This window comes from Centrocercus urophasianus, unplaced genomic scaffold (assembly GCF_019232065.1).
Source record: "Centrocercus urophasianus isolate 14NV4802_14NV808 unplaced genomic scaffold, USGS_Curo_1.0 seq_12, whole genome shotgun sequence".
Classification (NCBI taxonomy): domain Eukaryota; kingdom Metazoa; phylum Chordata; class Aves; order Galliformes; family Phasianidae; genus Centrocercus; species Centrocercus urophasianus.
In genome coordinates, this window is record NW_024884364.1 from 31940991 (window position 1) to 31966682 (window position 25692).

At 36.6% G+C, this 25692-nt stretch overlaps 1 protein-coding gene across 4 annotated transcripts in view; it reads right to left on the bottom strand.

Annotated features, from left to right (window-relative positions):
* DSCAM (DS cell adhesion molecule) overlaps window positions 1-25692 on the bottom strand; it is a 381453-nt gene that overhangs the window by 96305 nt on the left and 259456 nt on the right. For 3 of the 4 annotated variants that reach the window (XM_042810976.1, XM_042810977.1, XM_042810979.1), the window contains exons 11-13: window positions 7460-7656; window positions 4333-4429; window positions 2745-2873 (exon numbers count right to left, since the gene is read on the bottom strand). In XM_042810976.1, the coding sequence (XP_042666910.1) occupies window positions 2745-2873; window positions 4333-4429; window positions 7460-7656 (423 nt within the window). Of the gene's footprint in view, window positions 1-2744; window positions 2874-4285; window positions 4430-7459; window positions 7657-25692 lie in introns of those variants that run through there. The other variant, XM_042810980.1, reaches the window with a different exon arrangement.

Consider the following 25692-nt stretch of genomic DNA (forward strand, 5'->3'; position numbering starts at 1 on the left):
AGCAGCTTCTCACCCATTCCTAAAATAAAATTTGAAGCTTTGGGATCACTCTTCAGAAGACTAATACATCTGGTTTGCTCTTTAAATTCTAATTTCAGGAAAATGAGTGCCTCTTCCCACGCTGGGTGAGGAGGTGTCTTTGCCTTCGCTGCCATCTAGTGACACAGCCCTGCACTGCACCTGGCTGCAAAACCATCCTGAGGGAAAAGCGAGCACGAAGAAACACAAACTACCGTCCTCTGCCTCCAAACTGGGTCCTAAACTGAACTGATGTTCAGTCTGCACCTCAGTTTTCCATAGTGGCGTCAAAAATAAAAAGGGTGAGGAGACAGGCATAAAGAAACACCAACATACCAGTTCTCATCTTCAGTATATTTGTACACTTCAGATGGAAAGATAAGGTAGCTACACATCAATGGTATCAATGAAGGGTCAGGTCTGAGTGCCACAGGCACGTTTCTGTATGGGTACTGTGTCTAAGTACTGAAATGGCCTGAAACATTACACTTCTACTATTCACATGGCACCTGCACTGCAACTAGACCATAAATACACATCTACATATACAAAGGGCAATTCCACATTCCTTCTAGTTTTTGTATGTAATTGGTCTTCATTACTAGCTAGTATGTCAGGGGTAGATGGGATATATGAGTTTAGTACCATGTAGCAAAGTCCATGCATGATATGTGGTCACCTAAACATTCTCTGAAACAGAAAAGTTTTGCAATTTTCCTTCTTGAAAAATCTAGAGATGCATCCTGCTATACAACCATTTCTGAGTCCTCAGAGTGATCAACACATCGAAAAAAAAAAAAACCAAACAAACCCACACAAAAGTCAACAATGTGGAGTGAGCTATGACTGAGATTTTTTTCAAATGTAATTGCTAAATACTGCTTGTCATGTTAATTCTCAAAATGCTATTTTGGCCATGCCTCTCCTCATGTTCTCCCCTGGCTTTGGCACAGTCCAGTCAGTTAGTCAGATTGATGTACAAAGGCCTCTCATCAGATAGTAGGACTGAAAAGAAACAACTAGCAAAAGACATTTTGTCGGAGGAGCCATGAAGACTGAACATTTCATACCTTGTTTGATGTCCCACATTACGAATATAATTTTTTAAACCAGAAGAAGTTTTAAGTAACCATTTCAGTGTTTTGTCTTCTTAATAATTAAGAAAAAAATTGTGAGCAAGAATTCTAAAAATTGATCTTAGTTTCTCCAAACATTCAGCCCCAGACTTAATAAAATAATGTTTCAGTTATTTGTAGTGAGACAATCTGCTCTTTACAGGATACGTCCTCAAGTATTTACCTTCATACACATGGAACAAAGCATGAATTCCAAAGATTGCTCTGGGAAAAGGGCTTGGGTGGAAAGAAAGGAAAAGAAACTAAGAGAAAACAAAGCTTGGGAACTTTCAAGCATGTTCCTTTAAGGCATCCTTGCCTAGTTTGTATCTCCAAAGCTTCAACTCCTAACCACAGACTCAGAGGAGAGTTTCTACATGTAACCTCTCAGTTGCCATGTTCACCTGAATACTATCAATTTCATTTAGAAAGCAATGCTAAAATGGTGATTGATGATTTAAGACTTTTACTTAACAAAGTAAAGCAGAAAGGAAATACACAATGTAGACGAATGAAGGATAATAAAGATGGTTAGTAGAATGTTTTTAGTTTTTAAATTTCAGAATTTTATGAACATTTTTATGTCTCAGAAATAAAAAGAGAAGGCTATAAAACCACTACAGCTTCTTACATAAACTGAGAGTACATAAATTTCACTCAAGCCTCCCATCACAATTCCTATGTCCCTTTAAAAATAATGCAACAAACTCCAACAAATGGCAGTGTAATATAATTAGTCAGAGTCTTTTTAATCATACTTAGAATATGACAGTGCACTTCCATTGCAATCTCCATTCTCAAAGTATGACTCCAGGACAGTGCTTATCATTGTGCTTAATTTTAAATATGATCTCACATCACAAATATGTTTCCAACATATCTTGAATATTTTTTAGATTTCAACAAACAAAAGCTGATTTTAAAACATCTACCCAAATAGGAATATTTCTCCAAATTGAGAAGTTGGTGTTTTTTTTTTCCCACGGTAATCTCACTCATCTTCTTAGATATTCACTGATACGACTATAGGGTGACCTAGCAGAAAGGTCTATGCTTGCCCTGCTCTTATCCTTTAGAGTATTTCTTACAAATTACTGAAAACTCAGCATGGTGCTTTAGCAAACAACCACACAATTTTTTTCAACTAGAAATTATCTTAAGTACCCATGTTCACTGCTAACCTTCCATGTAAGATGCCATGTATTCACATATTGATAGAAAATAGAAGATGATTTACAAAGGCAGGTATTTTTCTATTGAGTGAAACAGAAAATAATAATAAATTCAAATGGAGAAAAGATAGGGATCAAGAATCAGCTAGTAAAATCATCATTACCAGCTATCACTTAGTATGTCTTTTTTTTCAATAACAGAATTTTCCCTTCCTACTTGTCTCTTTCTCAAGTAAATGAAAAAAGCAGCAGTTGTAACACATAATGCCGTTACTTCCAAAAAAGACAACAAATGATGATAAATTTGACTGTGAAAGACTAAATAAACCACAGTAAAATTCTCTAACAGGCATTTTCAATTTATGGATTACCTTTTACAATACAAGTGCAATGATGAAGAAAGTGACAGGGATTACTTCAGAGGAAGATTATTTCTTACCTGACTTGTTCTTGCATTCAATATCATAGCCAGTGATAGGGCTGTTTCCATCAAATCCCATGGTCCATCTGAGGGCAATGCTGCGTGCTCTCACCTCTCGGATTTCTATCTCAGGAGGGTCAGGGGGTTCTGAGTAAACACACATACAGAGTTTCAGTCAGAGGAAAGTTCATGTCAGTAACAAGATAACACTAATGAGTGTGGCACTGACATGGCTTACTGGAGGTAAGCTTTCATGTTGAATTCTCCAGTCACTCATTAGTACCCCAAGCCAGTTAATCACTTACTGAAGAATACCCAAGAGAGGAACGAGAAGGCTCTTTTCAACTAAGACTCACTGATGTAATACTGAATACTAACTTATGTTTAACCTTCTAATATGCAACATGTAGCTGCATTTCCTTAAAAGCACTGCAGATTGGACTGGGAAATATTTTTGCCTTGAACACTGTGTTTTACAGATACTTCTACGGTTTCTACATAAAAGCTGGTGATAGAAATATTAATACTAAACTACTAAATTTGGTAGGGGAAGGGAGGAAGAATTCTGCCTCTTTGAGTATGTTTAAAGACTTAATTTATTAACAATCAATTTTATGAGCATTTAAAAGCCTTAACTACACTATAATCTCTTTCTACCTCTACAGCATTAAGGATGTAAATAACCAGCATTTGCACTGAATCGAGTGCCCTTTTAAATTGTCAAGGCAGTGTAAAGGAGCTCAGGTGCAATTGAGAGCCTGACCCAAATTCCACCTGAATTTACTGATAGGACTGTTTCAGGAGTAGACTGGATGACCCTTGTGGGTACTTTTTAACTCACGATATTCTATGATCCTGTGATTAAACATTCAGTGAAATCTGCAGATACACGAACTCTGGAGTGAGGGAAAAGAAATTTGCAAGTTCTGGAGACTGGCTGTGTTCATGCTCAAAGGCATACAACTGCAGGAACAAGCATCACAGAAGTAAGCAGTGGCCAATGGCCAAATCCTGCCTCTGCTCTGCATCTTAGCTGCTTCAGAATTTGCTGTTTGCCTGAGTGAAATCCTGCAGGAGGGGAAACCCAGCCCCAGGCAACACAGGTTCCTAGAGCTTGTGCTGTACAGACTGATTAAAATTTATTTTGACTGATTAAACTTGAAATATTTTGTTTGTCAAAATACAGTAGGTTTAATAAAATCAGATTGTTTTTGCTTTAGTGGGGTTTTAAGCACATTTGTTCTTTTGAAAACAATGCAACCTTCTATCCCTTCCCCCAAAAGTAACCCTCACTTACCGCTCTTCCTACTGAATATGTTAGTTTTAAATATCTTTAATAGATAATCAGCTAGTTTAAGAAAAAGCTCTGCTTATTAATTTATACAGATCTAGAAAGACTCTGGAGCTTATCCTTTGTTTTGATTTAATTTGTAATGCTGGAAAACGAGAGACTGAGAATCTTAATGCAGCTCCTCATTTCTTTGACAATGAGGAATACGCTCAATTAGGAACCAGGGCCTCCCTCCCCCAGCAGATTTCTGAGCATGGCATACACTTACTGTACTACAATAGCTGTGTATTTTTCCTTATGTTGTCCTCTTCCTACCTTGCACAGTGAGCTGAATTATTCCACGATCCTCCCCATAAGAATTGATGGCATGGCAGGAAAAGAAGCCAGAATCTTCACGCACAGTTGGCAAAATCTATAGGTGGTTTGAAAAGAAGTGATTGATTGAACAACATGCAGAGAAAATAAACCAACAGCTTTTCTGTGTGGTGCAAGAAAAATTGTACAAACTGTTTTACTTGACAGTAGTAAATAGATATTGTATATTATACTCTAGCATACATATGCACAGTAAAGCATCCAAAATAGTAAGACTTATCAAACTAGCAACACTTAGGTTGAGGAAGCAGGCTATCAGCTCTGCATGTGTAGAGAGGAGTTGGAGCATCACCTATTCCTGTTGCTTCTCATTAGGAGCCTTGTTTCCAGTCACTCGTAAGTTTGCCAAGCATTTAACAGTTGGCTGAAATTTTCCATACAAAATGGTGCCTCCTGCTGCCTCCAAAATTTTCCAGTTACTTCTGAAAATAATTCAAGTGGCTGAAGTCTGTGTGGAGGAAATAAAGGTTCAAACACTGCTGGAGAACCCTGCAGTATTCAGCTTGATGCCTCATAATAAAATTTGGGTGGTCTTTCTTTTCAATTTGTTATTTAACAACATAGAAAATTGTATTTTCTTTACATACATGATCATAATGATATTTTTCTACAGGACCACTGCATCATTCAAAGTACAGGAGAGAGAAGATTCTATAAATGAGCAGATATTCTGAATGCCATTTTCTTATCATTCAATGTGCTCTCCACACTTTATTTACTGCACACAGTTCAAACTGTGCCCTCAAGATAGACTTATTCATTCTCTCAAAGTATTTTCTGTGCAATACTGATTTCAGAAACATGAGGGAATGTATTTTCATAAACCCTGACATCATGAAGAGTATTATACCACCATTTTGTATGGGGAATTAAGGAACCAGACATATGATAATGTTTGGGGCTGCTTGACAAGTTGCCACTTATTAGCTCAGCCATCGTAACTCCTTATGCTCTTTATTCCTCAGCAAAGCCAAGGTAATGTGAGTGCAACCCTTATTTACCACTGGCTAAAACAAAGGGATTTTTTTCCCTCTTGCTATAAGGATATTGGAGAGTTACCATCTGAGATGTGGTGACTGCTCAGGTAAGTTGCACATGTGGCTGAGTTTTAAGCTAGAAAAACAAAAAATTTCAGAGCCCAATTTGATACATCTAGGGCCTTCTTTTCCCTCTCAGAGACTTAGCAATAAATAGCATTTCATGCGTTCTTAACAGCTTCCTTTCAGTTAAGCTGCAGCTATGAGGGCTTAGTACTTCTGCAAATCAGACCCCAAGGGCTCAAGGCAAGTACCTAGAAAACAAAGAACACACAATTATTGGCCACCTGTGAAAAGTTTGGTTTCAATGATCAGCCTTGCATCACACAGTGTCTTTCATTACTCAACCCTAATTCAACTCCAGAGAAAATCCAAGTCATGCCTGACTGAGGCAGGGGTCCTGCAGAAAAAATAAAAGCTGAGTATACAACTAAAGATCACATCATCATGCACGCACAAAAAACCACTGAATTAAAGGCTTTGAAGACAATCTTAATCCTAGCATTTTCTTATTCAAGAGCATATTCTCTCCCAAAATTCAAAGTTTTTTGTATGTAACAAAGATAAGGATGTAGGATGCCACAACTACATACAACTGCTTCAGAAGAGAATTCACCAAGCAGGTCTCCAGCCTTCCCAAAATAAATACTGTTTTGCAACCAGGCACTATCCTATTACAGTAAAGATAGAATGAAGGCAGAGATGTCTATAGGTGTATTCTGTAATTAAGTAGTGCACACAGTTCAATTATACTGGTATATACAAGTTCACTCTTATCCTCCCTCATAAAAATCCATGACAGAGCTCCCTCACAGAGAACAAAATCAAAACTTTACTGGATATCATCCAATACAATTTTTGACTAGCAAAGAAAGACATACATCTTAAGAGTTACAACAGAATATAGATGGAACCATCAGAAAGCTAGAGAATTATTCTTGTGAAAATGCTTTTAGGAATATGGCTGACAAATGGAAATCAAGACATTTGACCAAGAACATATATATATATATTAGCAATTTATTTTTCATTTTCTAAAGCACATGTAAAAATATAAAGCAATGGACTGGAAACTTGCTTGTGCTGGCAAAGTTCAAATTTGTGTGAAAAAAGTTGTATCCCGGTAAAGTGAGGGCAACATCATAACCCCACCCATTGTAAGTGACACCAGAACAGCAAGAGTTTCCTTTGCATCCACAGCACTTAGCGGGGAGATTAACTCCGTATATCAGCAGTGCTACTTATGCAGGTCCTCAAAGTAACCTACATCAACCACTTAGGCATTCATAGAGCCCCACATACAGATTTATCAGTCAAGTCAAGATGCATGCTTGCCACATCACCAAAGACCTGCCTGTGAGAGAAGTAGAAGTGAAGATGCAGATTATGACCATTTGCTAGGTGGCTTGGTCATTTCTGCTACTGTGTATGACGAGTATTAAATACTACTGGTATTTGTATTTGTACATAGATTACTTACTACTTACTTATCTATGTGTCTTTTCCTTCTATCTCACTTTGAATCTAATGACTAGCCTGACTTTATAAAATGGTAGCTCACAAGCCCCATGAAGTGAAACAGAGGAAGAAAATAGAAGTACCTTAGAAGACAGCATTTTTATATCAGAACAGCTTAATGATTTTGGTGAAGATAAGCCTGATGCACCTTGGACTAGCTGTCAGATAATCATTCAGTGCTTATTGGCAGTGTAGTCAAAATTGAGCCATGACACTCTTAGGAAGGACAAGCCGAAGCACTATCTGTGTTGCTTCCTGAGACAAAAGATGGTAGGGGCTGTGAGTCAGGCTTGTTCTCTTATTGGCTCTGGAGCATGAGAAGATGGAGAGTGATTTTCCCTGGAGGTGGGATGCAGACATTTCCTGTACCTCCTTTTAGTGGCCTAGCTCTTCAAGGCTGTGCCATGGATTGGGCTCTGTCCTAGGACAAAAGTAGCTGTGCATTCCCATCAGAACCAAACCAGCCAGCAATCTCACACAGGTAAATGAGTCGTGTCACTTTATTTGCTTACCTGTAGAGTAGAGATCACTTCGTCTCCAACTTCCTTGGTGGAAACAAGGTAACGGGACATTTCAGGGTTAATGATTCGGTCCTCTTTCTCCCAGCGGACTATGATGGGTTTCTCTCCATGTGCTGTGCAGCTCATCTCCTTCTTTTGACCTTGCGTTGCCAGGGTTGTATTTGGATAGGAAGTTATCATAGCCGGAACTAAAATGAGAAGAAGCAACAAAGATGGCATTTCAGTGAGATATCCTGACAGTGTTGGTCTGCCATTCAGGTCTCATTCAGTCTGTTCATACTTGACCAGATGGTTGAAAATGTGAGAAAGGATTTTAATTTTACTTTTATGTGAGAAATTCTTAAGAGTGAAGATGAGCTTCAAAGGGAACTTAGCAGAGAGGACCTGGGATTGGCCAGTGTGGCTACAGAGACAGAAGAAAAACATGCAAACAAAACCTGCCTCCATTAAATTTGCCCACAGGACAATTTGTACCATGATTAAAATATGCACAGCACATAAAACTATTGTAAATAATAAGCATTCAGAAATGGGGCCAATAAAGAACTGATATAAATTTCTTATTCCTTCTGGAGAGGCAGTCATATTATTATACATTCATCACAAATGTGCACAAAGCTAATAGAAAGTACATTTACTTGTTTTATTTGCTGACAGATATATGCTCTATTCTTGCGTATGACATTAATGGCCTGTCAAAATGAGGGCTCCATTAAACAAGGAGATGTACAAAATGAAAAGAGAGACCTCACCAAAGGACTTACAGTCCATGTGTGTGCTGAGCACATAACTAAACTGTACTGAACTGCAAGTATAATTAAACTGAAAACAAACCTATTTTGATTTGTGCTTAATACATCTGAAAGTTAGTTGCAGAATCTGCAGAACAGTTGAGACATAATTGTCAATCTCATTAACCATTCAGGAATCTAAAATTTTTTAAGTTTTAAAGTACTCTCTTGCCTAACAAGAAAGGACTTAAAATTTAAGTATTTTCATATTTTGGAATGATAATTCATTTTTTTAAACAAGATGCTCTCTTTAATGTCCTCAACTGTCTTTTTCTTACCATATAATTTGTCTACCAATTACTAGAAGTTAGGCATTTGTGTGAAAAAAAAAACAACCAAAAGTCCAGAAGTCTGTCTCCTAGTTATGATCATTTATCTGCTTAGGAGAATCTAGAAAGCCCTCGATAACATTCAGAGCTGCTTCCCCTAAATGTATCAGTCCACTCCTTTTGAAGTATTTGAGGTGGACTTAAAAAGTCCATTTGCTAAGGCCTTGCACTCCAGAGGTGCCTTTAGCTCTATGATACTCATTTCTATGCTATGCATACCCTTTTTTATGCATGAACACTTGCCTCTCCTCATCACAACTTACTCCATCTGAACTTCTCTGGATATCAATTTTAAGAAGATGACACTGGCAGAGAAGCTGGTCTGAGACCTTCTCTGTTCTTCCTTCTGCATAGATTGCTTCTATGACTACCAGACAGAAATTAAATAAATTAAAAAAAAAATAAAAATTCTGTATTTAAATGGATTATTATAATTTCTATTTTAAAATGTTAATATTTGGTGGCATGACCTTTTCAGATGTCAGAGCTATTGATGCTTGAATATGACAATATGTCAGGATGCAGCCATTTCTGTACAAAGGTCTCCTGAACCATAACAAACTGATTTTAAAATTATCAGAGCTGCAGAGCTGTGGGTTAGAATTATGAGTGGGATATAATTACAGGAAAAATACTTAGGAAAGTCTTGTGAAAGACATGAGGCTCTTTAGGCAGTGATGTAAATTAGTGACAACGTATGTCTTGTTTGACTATGTTGCTATTATATACCAATTAGTTTCGTCAAAGAAAAGCATCAGAAAAGATGATGAATGATCAGTACAGAAAATCGGGACAAGTCTGATATCGTCTTCTAGATAATGGAAATAGCTTCAGCTTTACCTGGATTCTTTCTAGACACTGATACTCACAACAAAGCTATCAGAAAGGCATTTTTTGGGGCCATCATCTTTTTGTGTCTGAACAAAGAAACTACTAAATCTCAATAGTCGTTGATTCGTGGGCCCCATATACATAGGTATGTGCACTTGAATATATCTGCCTTCATCTGCAACACTTAAACTAGACCAATATATTTCCTTATGCAGTAAGAGACACAATTCAGATGAGTGGCAGGTTATTAAAGAATCCACATTACCATCATTAGTTTTTGTCACCCCATTTCTTTCTTCCATAATCTCTCAGGCTTCCAACGTGTTCCTTAGTTCGTAATTCACAGCACTTTTGCACTCTTCTCTCATTTTCCCTCAGTGGAATAAATTCATGTTCCCTTCAGTTCTCCCTGCCTTCTTCCTACTGCAACCTCTTCATATTCCCACATGGCTCCCCACAGACACGCTTTCTTTCTCCAGTCTCATTTTCCTTCCCTAATGAAATCTTTCCAACATCCCAAGTGCCCTAAATTACATACTTTGTCTAAAACTGCAGTCTTCCTCCCTATCAATATCTCTCTACTTATCTACTACTCCAAACATCCTGTTGCCCTCTAATGATGAAGGGAGCATGTACTTAGCCTACTCTGAACATTTCTCCCTGTAAGGTGCCTGAGCACTTAGAGTGCCCATACCTCATGGCAGGAGTTCTCAGCATTTTGAGCCTTATACTGGCAGATTTACCTTCCTCCTTCTTCTCAGGTATCAACACATTGTGTGCTGCATCAAAAAAAAAAAAAAAAAAAAAAGGGATGCAGGAACTGAATTTAAATTCCATGGACCTTGAGGAGTCCATCTCAGAGACTTCTCCACATACCACTCTCCTATATAAGTGTCTACCAAGAGTCCCCTCATGGGTAACAGTACCAAATGAAATGACCATCTTGCTTCCTTTCTGAAAAACAGAGGCTGCCTAGCAAAGCTCAATTTCTTTTCCATCCAACTTTCTTAATAAGAACAGCATAAAAATGCAAAAAGAAAGATGACTTCATTCTTCAGATTCAGCTTTATCCCTACTTATCCTTCCTTTCCTGTCACATAATCTTCCACACTGATTCCTTATTACCATAGCAATGCCTCACAGCTAAATATTTTTCCCTTCTTTCAAAGCTAATTTTTCACTCCTCGCAATTTATCTCCAATGGTCCTAAATCATAAGCTCTTCATTTTTATCTTCTTCTATGTCAAAAGATTTCTGGTAACAAAGCCATGTTCTCAAAGATATTTTAGGCAACGTATTTCTTCATCCTCCAACTATCTTTTATCAAATTACTGATGCAAATAACTGAGTTAAATATACTGCCTCTGTACTGACAAAATAATTTAGAAAACTGTAAACAAGCAAATTGAAACTATGGTATATAGTGTATGTATGAGATATTCTCCTAGGATGCCTTAAAAAGAATTTGACTGAATGCATTTAGAAGTATACTGAGATTATTTAGATGTCATAAAATGTGGCATCTAGATGTGGATCCTCTCATATTCTTTCAAACGCACATGTACATTGACATGCATTTATATAAGAGAATTTTGGAAGGAAAGATAATGCTGCCATGCATATGGAAGTATCATGTTCCACAATTTTGAAATAGATTTTCCAATCAGACAAATTAATCCAAGTCTCTTTCCTCTGGAGTTCTCCTCATCTTTCTCTGAAGCTGAAACATGCCAGGTGGAACTGGCCAATCATAAAGGTAGCCTATTGGACAAACTAGAATACACAGTCTACAGACTATAGTGATTTCCATTTCAGTGACGGCAGCATTAATCTAGCAGATCTCTTTAGTTAAATATGGCCTTCCATATGGAAAGCTGAATTGTCTACTCATTTTCCCAGTTCAACCCATTACCTTCCCCTTCTTTGTGTCAAATTTGTGGGGAGTAACCTAATTGTTTCACACTATTAACAACTTCATTATCAAAAAAATCAAAGTGCAAAATTCAGGAGTGGAGATTACTTGTAATACTCATGAAAGTGTTTTATACAAAATAGAAACCTCTTATTTAACTTTAAAATGAAATAAAACCTGGACATTTCCTGAGATTCAGTAAAAATTCCTTTAATTGCCTTTTTATTTTCTGCCATTGCTGAATGTTTACCAGGAACTGGTGAGTGCAAATAAAGAAAACAATTATCTTGACAAGACTTTCAATTTGTAATTAAACAATAAATTTTCAAGCGGCATCCTTAAATGATTCTATGGCCAAATGAAGTTCTCCATGCGTTTAAGAACTACTGCTATCTGTAGTTTCCAAAGGACAATTTTTCTAGAAACTTTGTGGTGAGGAGACCACATAGACAACAATACAACTGATGGGAGATGTCACGCAACACTGTACAATGTGTTTTGAGCTGTTTTAAGTGTTAAGATTGCTGCCCTTATCCAAACATTAATCAAGATTAAATATGCTTTTGAGAATGGAAAGGAAGCAGCAGAGGAAAAAAGGGGCATGGGCATAACTGAACACAGTTAGTCTTTGAGTGTGCTTGATAACTGATATGTCCTGGCTGTTGCCCATGATGCAATTCCTGGCACATTAACATGCCTCACCATATCTCCACAGAACAATAGATCCATAGGATAATCCAAGTTGGAAGTGATCCACAAAGATCATGAAGTCGAACTCCTGACTCTACAGAGGACCATCCAAAAATCAAACCCTTTGTCTGAGAGCACTGTCCAAACACTTCTTAAACTCTGACAGACATGGGGACAACTGCCATGGTAAGCCTGTTTCAGTGCCCTATCACTTTCTCAGTGAAGAATTTTTTTTCTAATATCAAATCTTATCCTCCATGTCTCCTAGTTTTAGGATTTCTGCCCTGACTGAGCGTAGCTCCCACAGAACTTTACTTCTTCACTGGAGCATGCCTGAAATGGCCAATTTGAGGTCACCCATCCATAGAGTAGCCCTGCTCCCAGCTCCACAGAGTGGAAATGTCTACCACTGTGGTGGGATCCATCCTGCAAGCGTTTCTGCCAATCCAGCCTCAACAGAAAGATTTCTGTAACAGTATTCATCTAACCAGATGAACTGTGTCCTCAAAAGTGCCCTTTACACCGATTGTTCAGGAACCTGCAATGCCTTGCTCAGTTGCAAAGATGTGCCCTAACGATGGATGATGAACTCCATCTGCTTTTCTCATACACTTAGAGATAGAGAAACCAAACTCTCTAATGGTTTAACAACCTCAGGTAAAAATAGCATCATGGATGAGGAAGGAATTTGGGTAATAGAAAGCTGCTCTAAAGTTGAATTGAAAAAACAGAATTTCAATTCCAATTTAATATTTAAGTCAAATTTAGCATGCTGGTCTAATGAAGTGAGAATATGCTTCTGTCCATGACACACCAAAAATTCCTTCTTCCCCAACCTACTTTTGCTTGGGTAAAGACAGTTCATAAAAATGAATTACTAACGTTTAAAAGGGTCAAGTTCTCACCCTATAATTAATTGTTTTCTATTGATTATCTTATTTTCAAATATAATTTACTTTTTCAAGTCAATTAGCAAATAACTTGAATTCTTAACTTCACCTTTCCTTTTCTGTTGTGACACTTTTGCTTACTTAAGTAGCATCTCTCCAGAATTCAAATGGTACAATGAAACTAGCAGAAAATTTTAAATCAGTGGGTACTTAATGGTACTTTATGGTCCTTTAAGCACACTGTTTCTTAGCAAAACTGTGACTTCCCTAGCAGTTGAAGATATTGCTCTTAGCCCTCATCCTCAAAATGAAAGAATACCACATTGTCTCAAAGGGTAAAAGAACGTTAACACAAAAGTGAGCACCCAATTGTTTGAATGCAAATTAATTTCACAAAAATAATGAGTACACTGTTAACTTACTTTCTTCTGTTTTAATTAATGAAATATTGGAAATTAGCAAATAATAAAAGTGTGTCTTCTTTCAATAATCAATCATTTTAAACATGAATTTCATGTCTGTGACCCAGTCATGTTCCTTTATTGTGAAACTTCTCAGAGATTTTATTATATTATTTTAGGAGAAATATTTTTTAAAAAATTCAATCTCAAATATCTAAATATTTCATGAAAGTGAATTTTGAATGCATATTTTATTGTTGCCTAGAATTAGTAATGAATTTGTTGTGTAAGCAATACGAGCCTCAAATAGAAATATTACTTAGCTAAGTCAAGCAGTTACTAAATAATCAGTATGGTATACATTTCAAAATCAAATAGCATATCCTTAGAAATTAATTATAGCTGAAGTTTCAAACTAGGAGAAATTGTTTCAAACATATAAACCAGACAATTTTTAGTAGAAAAGGAAAAAAAACGATGAATTAATGTGATGGGCTGAATTATTTACTCAGTGTTAGTTTCAGGATCTACAGAACACATTACAGAAATTCAGATAATTTGTTGATGAACATATTTCTATTTATTTATTTTTAATAAAGTATACCAAAAGAAAGGACTTTTTACTCCCAAGCTGCCCTAGAAGGAGTACTGCTGACTTTTCATTAGCATCTTTTACCTGAACAGATTTCTGGAAAATAGGCAAGAGCTTCATTAACAGTTCAACAACAAACTTTTTGAAAATGCAGTATGAAAAAACAGTACTTGCTATGAAAAAGAGACTGGGCTCCATAGAAACCACCATTTTATATTTAGTGAATAGTGACAACTATGAGAATTAGGACATGTAAATAATAGAGAAAGAGCAAACATGAGTATGATCAGCCCATGTCTCAGCTATCTAAGTTGGCATTACAAATCCCATATCTAAACATGACATTCAGCAGTGTGTAAAAACTGCATTATCAGAACATTAATTATCTCTACAAGGTAATCTTGAAAAAAAAAATCTGAAAGAATATATCACCACGTGGGAATGAACAAGGCTTCTATTCACTTTAACAGATGATTTCAGCAAGCTATTCCACTGATGCAAACAAAGTTACTTTGATTATAAGTACTATTCAAACATGCATTTCGAAGCTAGAACAGGCCTTGTTTGATTCTAAGCTTTAATAAGAATGACAATTATGTCCCGAGTACTTGGCAGCTTCACCGGCGCCTCACGATCTGATTGAATATGTCAAGGTAAAGGCTGTGAACATTTAGGGTTCATATCTTATTCACTCTGAAGCAGTTTCAGGTCATATTATAGAAAAAGAAGTTGATTTATTTTGCATGACAACTATGAATTTTAACCAAAAGACACATTAATAAAATAAAAAGGCGTTTTCTCTCAAACCGCAGAGGCAATTCTGCCCTCTTCCTGAGATCTTTTCTTGCATTAGTTTTATGTTTGTACAGTGCAAACTGCTGCCTGCAAATAATACTCATGAGACCAGCAGCTGCTTCTATTTTTTGGTCTTTCCTTTGACATGGTATCAAAATGAATGTGACTTTCTTTTTCATTGTCATGCAGCTTCAATTCCCATTTTGTCTAACTGTACTTCCTAAAAACCAGGAGAAAGAAAATGGAAAATGATAAGCTGACAGCTTTGTTCCCTGCAGTCAGTTATAGTAAAAGCCTCTGGAAATTTGTGACAAATTATTGTAATCTACATGAAGCACTGGAAAAATCAGTATTCTCGGAGGTTGTCCAATTGTCAAGAAAAATAAGTTATCAAAGATTTATAAAAAATATAAATACTTCAACATGTATATAATTATTATTTATGAAAATTTAGACTAAGACCACCTCCTTTCACAATAAATTAATGGACAGTCTTATCACCATCATCACTGCTGAAAAGTATGGATGCCTAAAAATTTATATTAGAAATATGCATCCATTAAGTATGCATTCCTAGGGTAACTTTCTGTTCCAGATCAATTACTGTCTTTCTTCATCCTGTATAAAAGTCAAATAGTAAAGAGCAGAACTGTTAGTATGGTTAAAACTAGCAATATATAATTCTAGATGCATTCTCCATTGCTTTGATCTTAAATTGAATTCAGTCTGACACAAAGGCATCATCAAGTTTTAATGTTAATGAGAGGATTATTGCTATTGCAATTGTAAAGTACAGTGGTCTTGTTTTTTGAGACTTCTTAAAAACAAATCAGTAAAAAACAGACTGCAGAATGGCACCGGGGAGTGTTCATTTTATTAGAATTTGTTACTCTTTAAACTTCCAATTTGTGCTCTTTCACGTAAAATAACAGTTTAGAGGTCAATTTTTGTTGTTGAGGTTTTTTTTATTTGTTTTATTTTGTAGAGTTTTTTTGTTGCTGTTTCTGTTTTCGTTTTCAGGCACAGTATCACTGGAAAACATGAGCTTTGATCAGGATATATTTTATATAATTCTCATGAGTCTTTTAAGTTTTGGAGGCTGCGAAGTGACGTGTGTAAATGTCCCTCTTAGTGAAAGAGAAGCAAGCACTAATTGAGGTATTTATGGGTTTAAATCAAGCAGAAACATGCTAAGAAACACTGGCTACAACAAAAATGAGTATTGGAGAGCAGTGCATGCTGGGACATTAATGTTTTTCATTCACTGCTCGTTCATGCAAGTAAGCATGGTGACTTGGATCTATAACAGCACCATTCTGAGCTAAAAAGGCATGAAATACTATCTGCTAATGTATAAGAAAGTGACCTCTGGTAGAACTTGCTTGGCCTTCCGGAAGAACTGTGTTTTTACTGACTAGATAGCTGCAGATATCCCAATAGCATCCAATAGTCTAATGATAGGAACACATATCACTTCACAGCCTCCAACACCTAAAAGGCCCATGAGAATTATATAAAATATATCCTGATCAAAGCTCATGTTTTCCAGTGATATTGTGCCTTAAAACAAACAAACAAAAACTCTACAAAATAAAACAATAAAAAAGATATTAAAATCAGCAAGGTACTCTCTATATATATATTAAGGTAGGCATTTACTACGTAAATACATAAACATAAAATATAAATAAAAATAAATATATATTCTGCATGTTAATACCATCAGAAAGATGTTATGGCATTTGTGTATACACAAAAATTTTCACGTATGTGCGGAGTTAGAGTATGTCCACAGAATTAGGCAGTTTCGTTCATCCTCACCTCACTTCTGGTGGTTACTTAGGATGCCAATAAATGCTGCTCTTTGTAGGAAAGATGGGAAAGGAGATTCAACTGGGTAGAAGAAGAAACTAATAAAAAGATCTGAAGGCACTTATTTTAATGGATATTCATCTGTTTTTTTTTTCCAGTTAAAATTCCGATGTTTGCTCTGTTACAGAGATCATCAGAGAATGATCTGTGAATGGTCAAATCACATACTGACTATTAGCTCCACTTGTTGCTTAAAAACACCTCACAAACTTGATTCACAATCTAGTCTATCTTCTACATTTTGCTGTGAGGTCTTTTTTCCTATTTTAGCTTCTCAACTAGCTGGAAGTTTCTACACAGAAAACAGATCTCTTCAGCTGGTCAAAAAAAGAAGAAAGATTTTAGTAGAAAGGGAAATCACCTTAAAGGCAGAACAGTCCAGGAAAAAGATGATGGATAACTTTCTTAAAGATTTTTTGAAAATAAATATCTTATGGAAAGAAGGAATTGTTAGTACTGAAGACCTATGAGAGCTTAAATAAACACAGTATTCATAGGGTAAATATATATATATAATATAGTAGTTATATATAATATAGTAGTTCTGTGAGATACATGTACCCATAAACAAGCAGTCATTCTTAACAGCAGAACATCAGAAAGATAAAATCTCACTTGTTTCAATTAACTCTAAAGTTAAGACCCCACTTGTGGAATTTTTTGTGCTTCAAAATATTTTTGAAACCTAAAAGCTGTCTTTACACTGACGATTTCGAGACTGAACAATTATTAAAGCTTCCAGACAAAGGCAGCAGCTGACAAGTTGGCTTCAGTACCCAGATGTCTTAGACCCTAATGTGAACTAGGGTTATGGTTATTCTGGCTTATTCAGAGGGACCAATATGCTCATCCAGCTGTGAATCAAAGAACAGGTGCAAAGGATTTTTGAAGCCTAATTTTAAGCTGCTGTTCCCAATATCAAACTATCTTGCTATATGACTGGTGTACTTCTGGGATCAAGGGGTTTATGTTTACATCCATCTATGTATGAGCTAAAGACTGTTTTTCACAGATTCAAAAACAGAGTTACTTTGATTACCCAGAAATGAAGAAAAAGCAACAATCTTTGTCTCTTTCCTTTGACCTTCAGCTGCTCTATGGACTTCTTTTTTCAATACTGTCTTTAAAAAAAAAAAAAAAGCTCCATTTCTCTGGAGACCGTGTTTATCCTTTGGCCAAGGGAAGGCATCATAAATTCTAGTGTTTCAGGCAGGAGTAAATTACAGCCATCCATTTCCTGAACAAAGCACATGGCATGGGGGGGGCTCCAGGTCACTTCCCTCCACAGTATCTTCTGACAGCACAAATGTAGTAAGGGACTTGGTTTGTTTTTTCCTTTCCATCATATTTCAGGTGAATAGGATTTTCTGTTCCCTCTTTCACATACAGCAGAAGCCAAATTAGCAGTAGTGATAATGCAAAATAAGAAAGAAGTAATGATGCTAAACACAGATTCACATTCTATGCAATAAACACTGAATATAATAAATGAAGCAGCTGGTTACATGGTCAACATAAATATATATACATATATTTTAACCAGATTCTGTTTTCTGTTTAAAACAGAAATAGATTTCTATTTTAATCACATCCATAAAATACATACACACTGTCAATACTTAGATCTAACTTTGTTATGTAAATTATTAAAATATCTTCACAAGGAGTTTGGCTCTAGGATATCCAGGAGTTTTAAGTGCTGGTACAGAACAACCAACTTGGTGTAGAAACACCAAGTTTCTGGGATTTATTTTTTGATTTTTATATTATATTCTTTTATAAAAGGAAAATTCCATGTACAATGGAATATCATGAGACTATACAATATATAACAACCTTATTACTCACATACAGAGGGAGGTCTTCCTCCAGGTCTTATAGGGGTCTTGTTTATTCTAGGACACATTTTACAGTTTCTTGTAAGTCAGAAGGAATGTTTTTGGAACCAGTTCTGTTGGTACTTTGGACTATCACATATCTGTCAGTAAAGAGCTGATTTCTTCCAACCAAAACAGTGTGCTCTCTGGAGAAACTGCTGAAATAGTTTATTGGCTCAGTATTCAGTTGTTCATAATAAAAGAAAAAAGAGGCTACAAACAGGCAGAGTAAGCAGTATAGTCAAGCCTATTTCAGGATACAACCTTGAATCAAAAAGCCTCAGTATCTCCCTCCCCTTTCTCTGTTTTACTAGCATGACAAACCATTTATGCAAACTTAGACAAAGTCAATAACATAAACAAAGTGAAACAAGGCAGACAAAAACTGTTAGTTAATTATCTTCAGGTAATTCAAGTAGCATTTGATTGTACGTGCAAAACAAAATATTTCCCATAGCAGACAGTGAGAAATACGAACTATAAGTTAGTTGTAAGGATATCGAGATGTGACATTAGCCAAGTGAGGCTTTGAAAACTGCATCTAATCACTTTCTGGGGATATTCTCTTGCTTTTTAAGACTACATGGAAAGAAAAGGTTTTCTTATGCCCCTGACTACCACAGTGCCCTACCTCTCCTTGGCTCTACAAGACAATCTGAAAATGGAGAAAACCCAGGCTGAAATGAAAACTCCATCGTGCTGTGAGGTCCCTGAATCTGGCTTGACACTATGAGTGGCACCAACCTCTGAACTCCACAGCCCTCAAATCAGTCATTATTACCACCTTCTTTCGGAAGATTCATGGTTAGGCATGGCTAGTCAGGTCCACCAGTGCCTGGTTATTGGGCATCAATTTACAAATGAAATCTGCTGGTGTTGAGTCAATTGATCAAACTTTGTAAATGTTTCTGAGCCTTTCTTTTAATTCTCTGTGTAAATATCTACCATTTTCTTTTCACATTCACAAGCTGTATAATCATTGGATATCAAGATGTTACAATCACAAATAAACAAGGGAGTAAGGCAAAGTGGACTATGATTACAAGAGAGAATAAATGGAAGGCTTACCCTTATGCTGGGCTCACCACAAAACACCAGAAGTAGGGATCTCCAGAAGAGATCCTTTCCCACTGGCAGCCAGCTCTTAAATAGGTCTAGGAGAGGTGCAGCCAGGCTCCACCCCTTCCGGCAGCACAACTGAATTGCCTTCACCTGTGCTCCTCTGGCTGACTCATGGCTTGCCTCAGGTGATCAATCAGAGGTTCAGGCTGTGACTCAGTAGTTCCCATACACAAGCATATTTAGAATTAAAGAAATCACTGAAGTAATAATTTTTAGCAAGCAACTGCTATCATTTGTCTATGACATACAGAAACATACATTTCTGTTTATTTTGCTTATTAAAAAGTGCAACAGCCATCAGCTGCTGTGCAAGCTTCCCTTCTTGCTTATCTGTCTCTTTTATGAAACTGCATTTATAGCACCAAGCACTTGCTGAATAGTAATGCTACTACATTCACCATGAATACAGAGAGAGTTCAAACAGGCAAAAGGCATTGCTTTCCATTATCACCTCCACAGGCTACACAACTCCTTTCATAACCTGACTGGCAAGATATAAGGCCAATGAAGTGGCTTAAGCACTTCAACTTTTTTTTTTTTTTAATTGTGGAAACACTATGGTAAGCAACAGAGTTGCTTGTCTTATAAAGACTACTATGACATAAGCACAGAAATGGTACCATTTGTTTCATGACTCTGTATGCTGCATGATCTACTCCTGGTATTTTTGACAGATGAGATTTAGTTAGAGGATATATAACATGGTGAAATCAGTAAAAATGTGTATTACAGTTCTTAACTTTCCCAAAATACATGTCTGACTTTTTCATTTGTTCCACAAGATACTGAAAAAGTTGTTCTGTGAAATAAAATACAACATACAAAGTTGTGGTATTGTGTAATCAGAGGCAAAAATCACTTTTCTACCATGAAGCAGTTTTCAGTAATTTCTATTCAGCTTCTACTTTAATTTCTTTCTCCACAGATGATTGCTTCTAGGTTTCTTGCTAAGAACAGACTGCGTGATTGATGGAAAGGGCTCAATCTAATGTTGAATACCCATGCTACTACTCATTTGCAAATAACTACTCAAACCTAGGTTTTTTTCTGGTTAAATCCCTTGTTAAAAGGGATTTATCAGATTACTAACATCCCATCAAAACATTCTGAGATTTTATCTGGAGAGTCACTTGCAGTTCACTGCTCTCTGTTAATTGATAGAAAATCCATTTGTTCTTTGAAAAAAATTATATAATATATATATAAGAAGTAAAGTATAAGCGGAAAAATAAGGAATCCTCCATGGATTCATCTGATACGGATTATGAAATAAACTTATTTTAAATGACCAGTTCAAGGATACACAGAAGAACTGCAACTTACAGTCTACTACTGTGTTGTGGTCGTGTTTGATGATACATACTTTAATTACACCATCATTGCTTTCTCACAAGACAATCTCAGTACTACAGAAAGTACACAGTGATCAGGGTTATGCAGTTAGAGAACTACATAACTTCTTCTATTCCTGCCTTGTTTTTGGCTATGCACTTGGTTAGAAAATGTAGTGAAAAACTTCAAGAAATGAAACAAATAAACAACCTTGTCTTTCAGCTAGGCTTGCTGAATGCCAGAAGGGATATTTTCATTATATTTCATTTTCTAGGGTAGAATTACAGTTTACTAAAGGGTGACTTCCCACAGTCTTTGACATTTCTATGTTTCTTCCTTTACTTTTAGCTGTTCAAGTTATACAAAATTGCTTAACGTTCCTGAAGACTTTCTAAAAATATGCCCTAATTGTCTAGAAAATCAAGTATATCTACAGATAACATGGGGCACATTTGCTATCTCTAGAGGTAGTTACATAAGCTGAAAAGAAAAGATCAAAATACATTAAACAAAGTCTTTCCAAGGATAATTTGGAAACTTCTGAAATGTTCCCATATTGATCTTGCATACTTGATTCTGTTGTTCTGTATAAGAGACTGAGCGCCCAGAGCCAGTCCTACAATGAAGAGCTCATTAGGGAGATGAACTCTAGTGAATTATGGAAAAAAATAAAGATGCAGTAATTTCTGAAGTACTTAAGAAAGTCAAAATCTTCTCAGCCCCATGTCAGCTAAATACATTTTTAATGCTGTTACTGACAAATAATAATCCTTTGATTTTCTTTCCACAAGCTTGTAAAGCTGTTGGCAGCTCTGGCAACTCCTCCAGTTTCTACTGTCAGCCCTACCAGTCTTGTAAATCTCACTGATTTCTTACACTTTGCTATCCAGACCTCATGTTCCTTGCCTCAAATTTTGCTAGACTAAATCCCAGTAATGTTATACAATGTTTTTCCCCCTAAGTCTATGTTCCTTTCTGAACAAGCCCCTGTTGCGCTCTTAATTAGATCACATCCCTTGTAGTGAATGAGACTTAGAGGCAAAGAGGTGAAAAAAGGGTCAGTGGTAATTTACTGTATGTATCAGGGCTGAGCTTGCTTGCAACTGCTGGACTAAACTTGAAAAATTAGCTTAGTAGAAACACTGGAACATTTAGTACTCCAATTTATGGAAAACCAGAGAGGAATCTGAATTCTTCTTTTAATTTTATTAAACATTTCAAGAAGTGCAAAAAAAGATCATGTCAAGAGCTGCCATGTCATCACTCCTGGTAAGAAAATACATAATTCAAAAGCAGTCTGTAAAACAATGTTCTCTTCCTTATTTGGAATTACCTAGAACCATAGAATATATAGATGTAAACTAAACTGTTGCTTTAAGATAAAAAAGGGAGAGCACGAGCACCTCCACACAGAGAGTTTTTTGTTTTGGAATGCCTAAACAAAATCAGTGCAGAAAGAAAAGAGACATCAGGTCATTGTTGCTCACGTTATAGCATATTTAAGCCTCTCCTTCTAGAAAAGGGAATTAACCTGTTACTGTACCTCAACAGATAAAACAACTAGCTAGCAATGTTTAAAAGTACACTGCAGAAGAAGGAACCCTTGTCAAGTTTAAATTTTCTGAAACATTTGCATATGAGCTGTCTTGGACTTGCTTTGGCAAGACTGGTTCACTCATGTATGGCTTTCATACACAATAATCTCTCCGCATACAGAAAGCAGATGGAGGGACTAAGACTTGCTACTGACAACTAATTGCTGTGTGACTGCAACAATATTATTGCTATCAGCAGAGAGTCTATACAGTCTTGAGGATTAAAAAAATAACATCTCTGGAAGATGATAACATGAGAAATTTTAAAACCAAGTTGTTTGTCAGTGGATTCCACTTAACAAAGAGGTAATATAAAGGAGGTATTCAGTCTTATTGCATTAGGCTGTGGAGAGGCAAAACCAGAACAGGTGTAGGATGCAGGTATAGAGGGAGAAGTAGGCACCACCATTGTGCAATTCATCCGATCTGAATAAGATCCTTTTTCAAACAGAATGAAGCTCCTCTAACCATAGGAAGAGCCTAACAGCTATTGAGACTAAATCAAAGCACAGATAGTTTTGTTAATTCTGGTTGTACTGTTCATAGACTAGCCCCTGGTAGAGTCAATTTCCTCATCCATGCCACAACACTACTTCTGTGAGCCTCTGAAGTCAAGAGAGGTGTGAATGCCCCATCTCCAGCACTGCCTCTAAAATGCAGAATTGCAGTCTCCTAAGAGACAGGTGACATCCTACTAGATCTGCTGGAAATTGTTTGGATGCAGCCAGACTTAAGCTGTGCTGAAGCTGATCAGCCTGAGGAAGATAAGCCCATGCTTTGCAGAAACACTGATGGATCTCAACACCTTCAGGCTTGCGGGAGAAGGCAGATTAGCAGTGTGGGATGACACTAACCCAACTGACTCAGATAATGGCAAAAGCTCTGTTCCTGTGACTATCAGCCAGAAAACCCACATTCCAGCCACAGATTTGAAATGGTTGCTATTGTACCAGCTTCTCTTTGCAGAGGTATAAGTGAGATTGCTTATAGTTTTATAGAATGAAATGATAGCCACTTGGGTGAAATTCTGATGCAGTAAAAGTCCTGAGGAGTTCTGTCACTGACCTTTTTTTTCTTTCTTTTTTTCCCCTTGGATTTCACTTGGCAGAATACAAGTTACACTGAGACCTTCTACAATCTTACTATTCAGTCCTCATACATGCTACAATGAGGCATTAAATGAGACCTAAACAGTAGAATATTAAACATATATATTCCTTTCTATGTTTAATAAAATCACTAAAAGTCTCCAAAGCTACTTAATATGGTCTATTACTATGCATATCCTCAATTCATGACTAATGTATTTTGATTCAGTCACAGGGCGTGCTTTAAACAATTCACTGCTGCATTATGCGCTGCATTTCAGATGTTCAAAATGTTAATTGTTTTTTTCCCTTCAGTATCCCGTACTCAAGACTCTAATGAAAAATTTAGTCATGATGGTATTGTTTATGACATACATAGCTGTGATACATGATAATTTCACAATTATTTCAAGACACCATGTGGTTTCTTTTGACGTTTTGTGACAGGCTGTGTTATCAAGCACAATTGTTTGCACAGGAGACAACCATGACACGTGGTCCATGGGACATTATGTTATCTTCTGATAATGATGTCATTAACATGTGTATACTATAATTAATGACTACGAGAGCGATTCATTTGAATAAGGCTTATGAATCCATTTCATCTAAAAAGGGAAAGAAAACCTATAATTATTTGGGCTCACATCCTGAAAGCTACTTACTTACAACCTGCTGCAGCTACACTGGGTGACCCATTAATTGAGGCATATTAACCAAGAAGCATTTATTCCTGTTATATTATAGCAGCTTGGATTAGAATCATTATAATAATTGTTCTTGTAGAGATCAATGAGAGAAACAGGAACCTAGCAGTGCTCAAAAACCCTTTGTCAACCTATCTCCTATCAATGTTATCCAGAAAATAATTATATTTCATCAGTATACATAGATGACTTAATGAAGCCGAAGACATGTAGATAGCAGACCCACTGCATAGGGTCTTTCTGCCCTAAACCATAAGACAGAAAAATAGACTTCTTACATCCATGTCTGCATGCTGCAGAGAAGAAAATTGTCTTAAATGTGGTCTCAGGAACATGATGGTTTCTTACAAAACCTTAATTCTTTCTATTTCTTACTATTATAATGAGCATCCTCTTGATGAGGTAAAATACAACCTATTTTTTGACATATTTGTTGGCATATTTTTGCCAACATATATGACCAGTATCCTGATGTTAGTCATATTATGATTTTAGTATACTGCATGTTGTACTTTCACTACAATTCAATTATCCTTTTCAACACTTACAGCTTACTGAAAGAACAGATATATTTATACCCTCAATTTTGTTTTCAAGCCCAATGTTTCACTTCCCTCCCTTCAGGCTAGCAAACAGACTATTTTGCTTTATTTGAATTTCCAGAAAGCTATCTTTGGCATACAGAATATTTTCAGACAGATATATGCATTTAGGAATAGACACACAAGAAAAGCTGAGAGTGAACAAAATTGCCAACCTGCCACAGTCACTGTCCTCAGGAAAACTGCCTATGATTTGTCTAAAGAGACTGGAATGAGACCAGAATCTTGTGAAGATATTTGAAAAAAAAATATGTTTGCAGAAGCTAAAGCTGATGAAGGCTGGATCATGCTGTATTCTACAAGCAGATGAAAATAGCAGTTAAGCACACCACATAGTTAAGCACAGCTATGAAAGGAAAATCTGACTCCATGTTTATCCTACTGTCCCTGCCTCCATTTCTGTTCAAAAGATGCTCCTTGAAATCATCCTTAAGTAAATCAATCAGTCATGTCATCCACAGGGATGGGATAGGAGAGGAGGGAAATGGGGAACTACAGCCAGAGCTACTGCTTTTGGGGGCCTCATAACCTCCAAAGGACAAGTTTTGAACTGAATTCAATGGTGCATGAAACACTCCAGAACAGGAATGGTTGGATATATTCCTGCAAACCAAATCAGCAAAACTGTTTTTCAAGAGATACCACTGCCTTAGTTGTTTCTGTCTATCTGTTTCATAGAACAGAATCAGAGAATTGTTAGAGTTGGAAGGACTCCTTAATGGCCATCTAGTCCAATTCCTTTGCAATGAATTAACAAGGAGATTCAGCTAGATCAGCTTGCTCAGAGCCCTGCCCAGC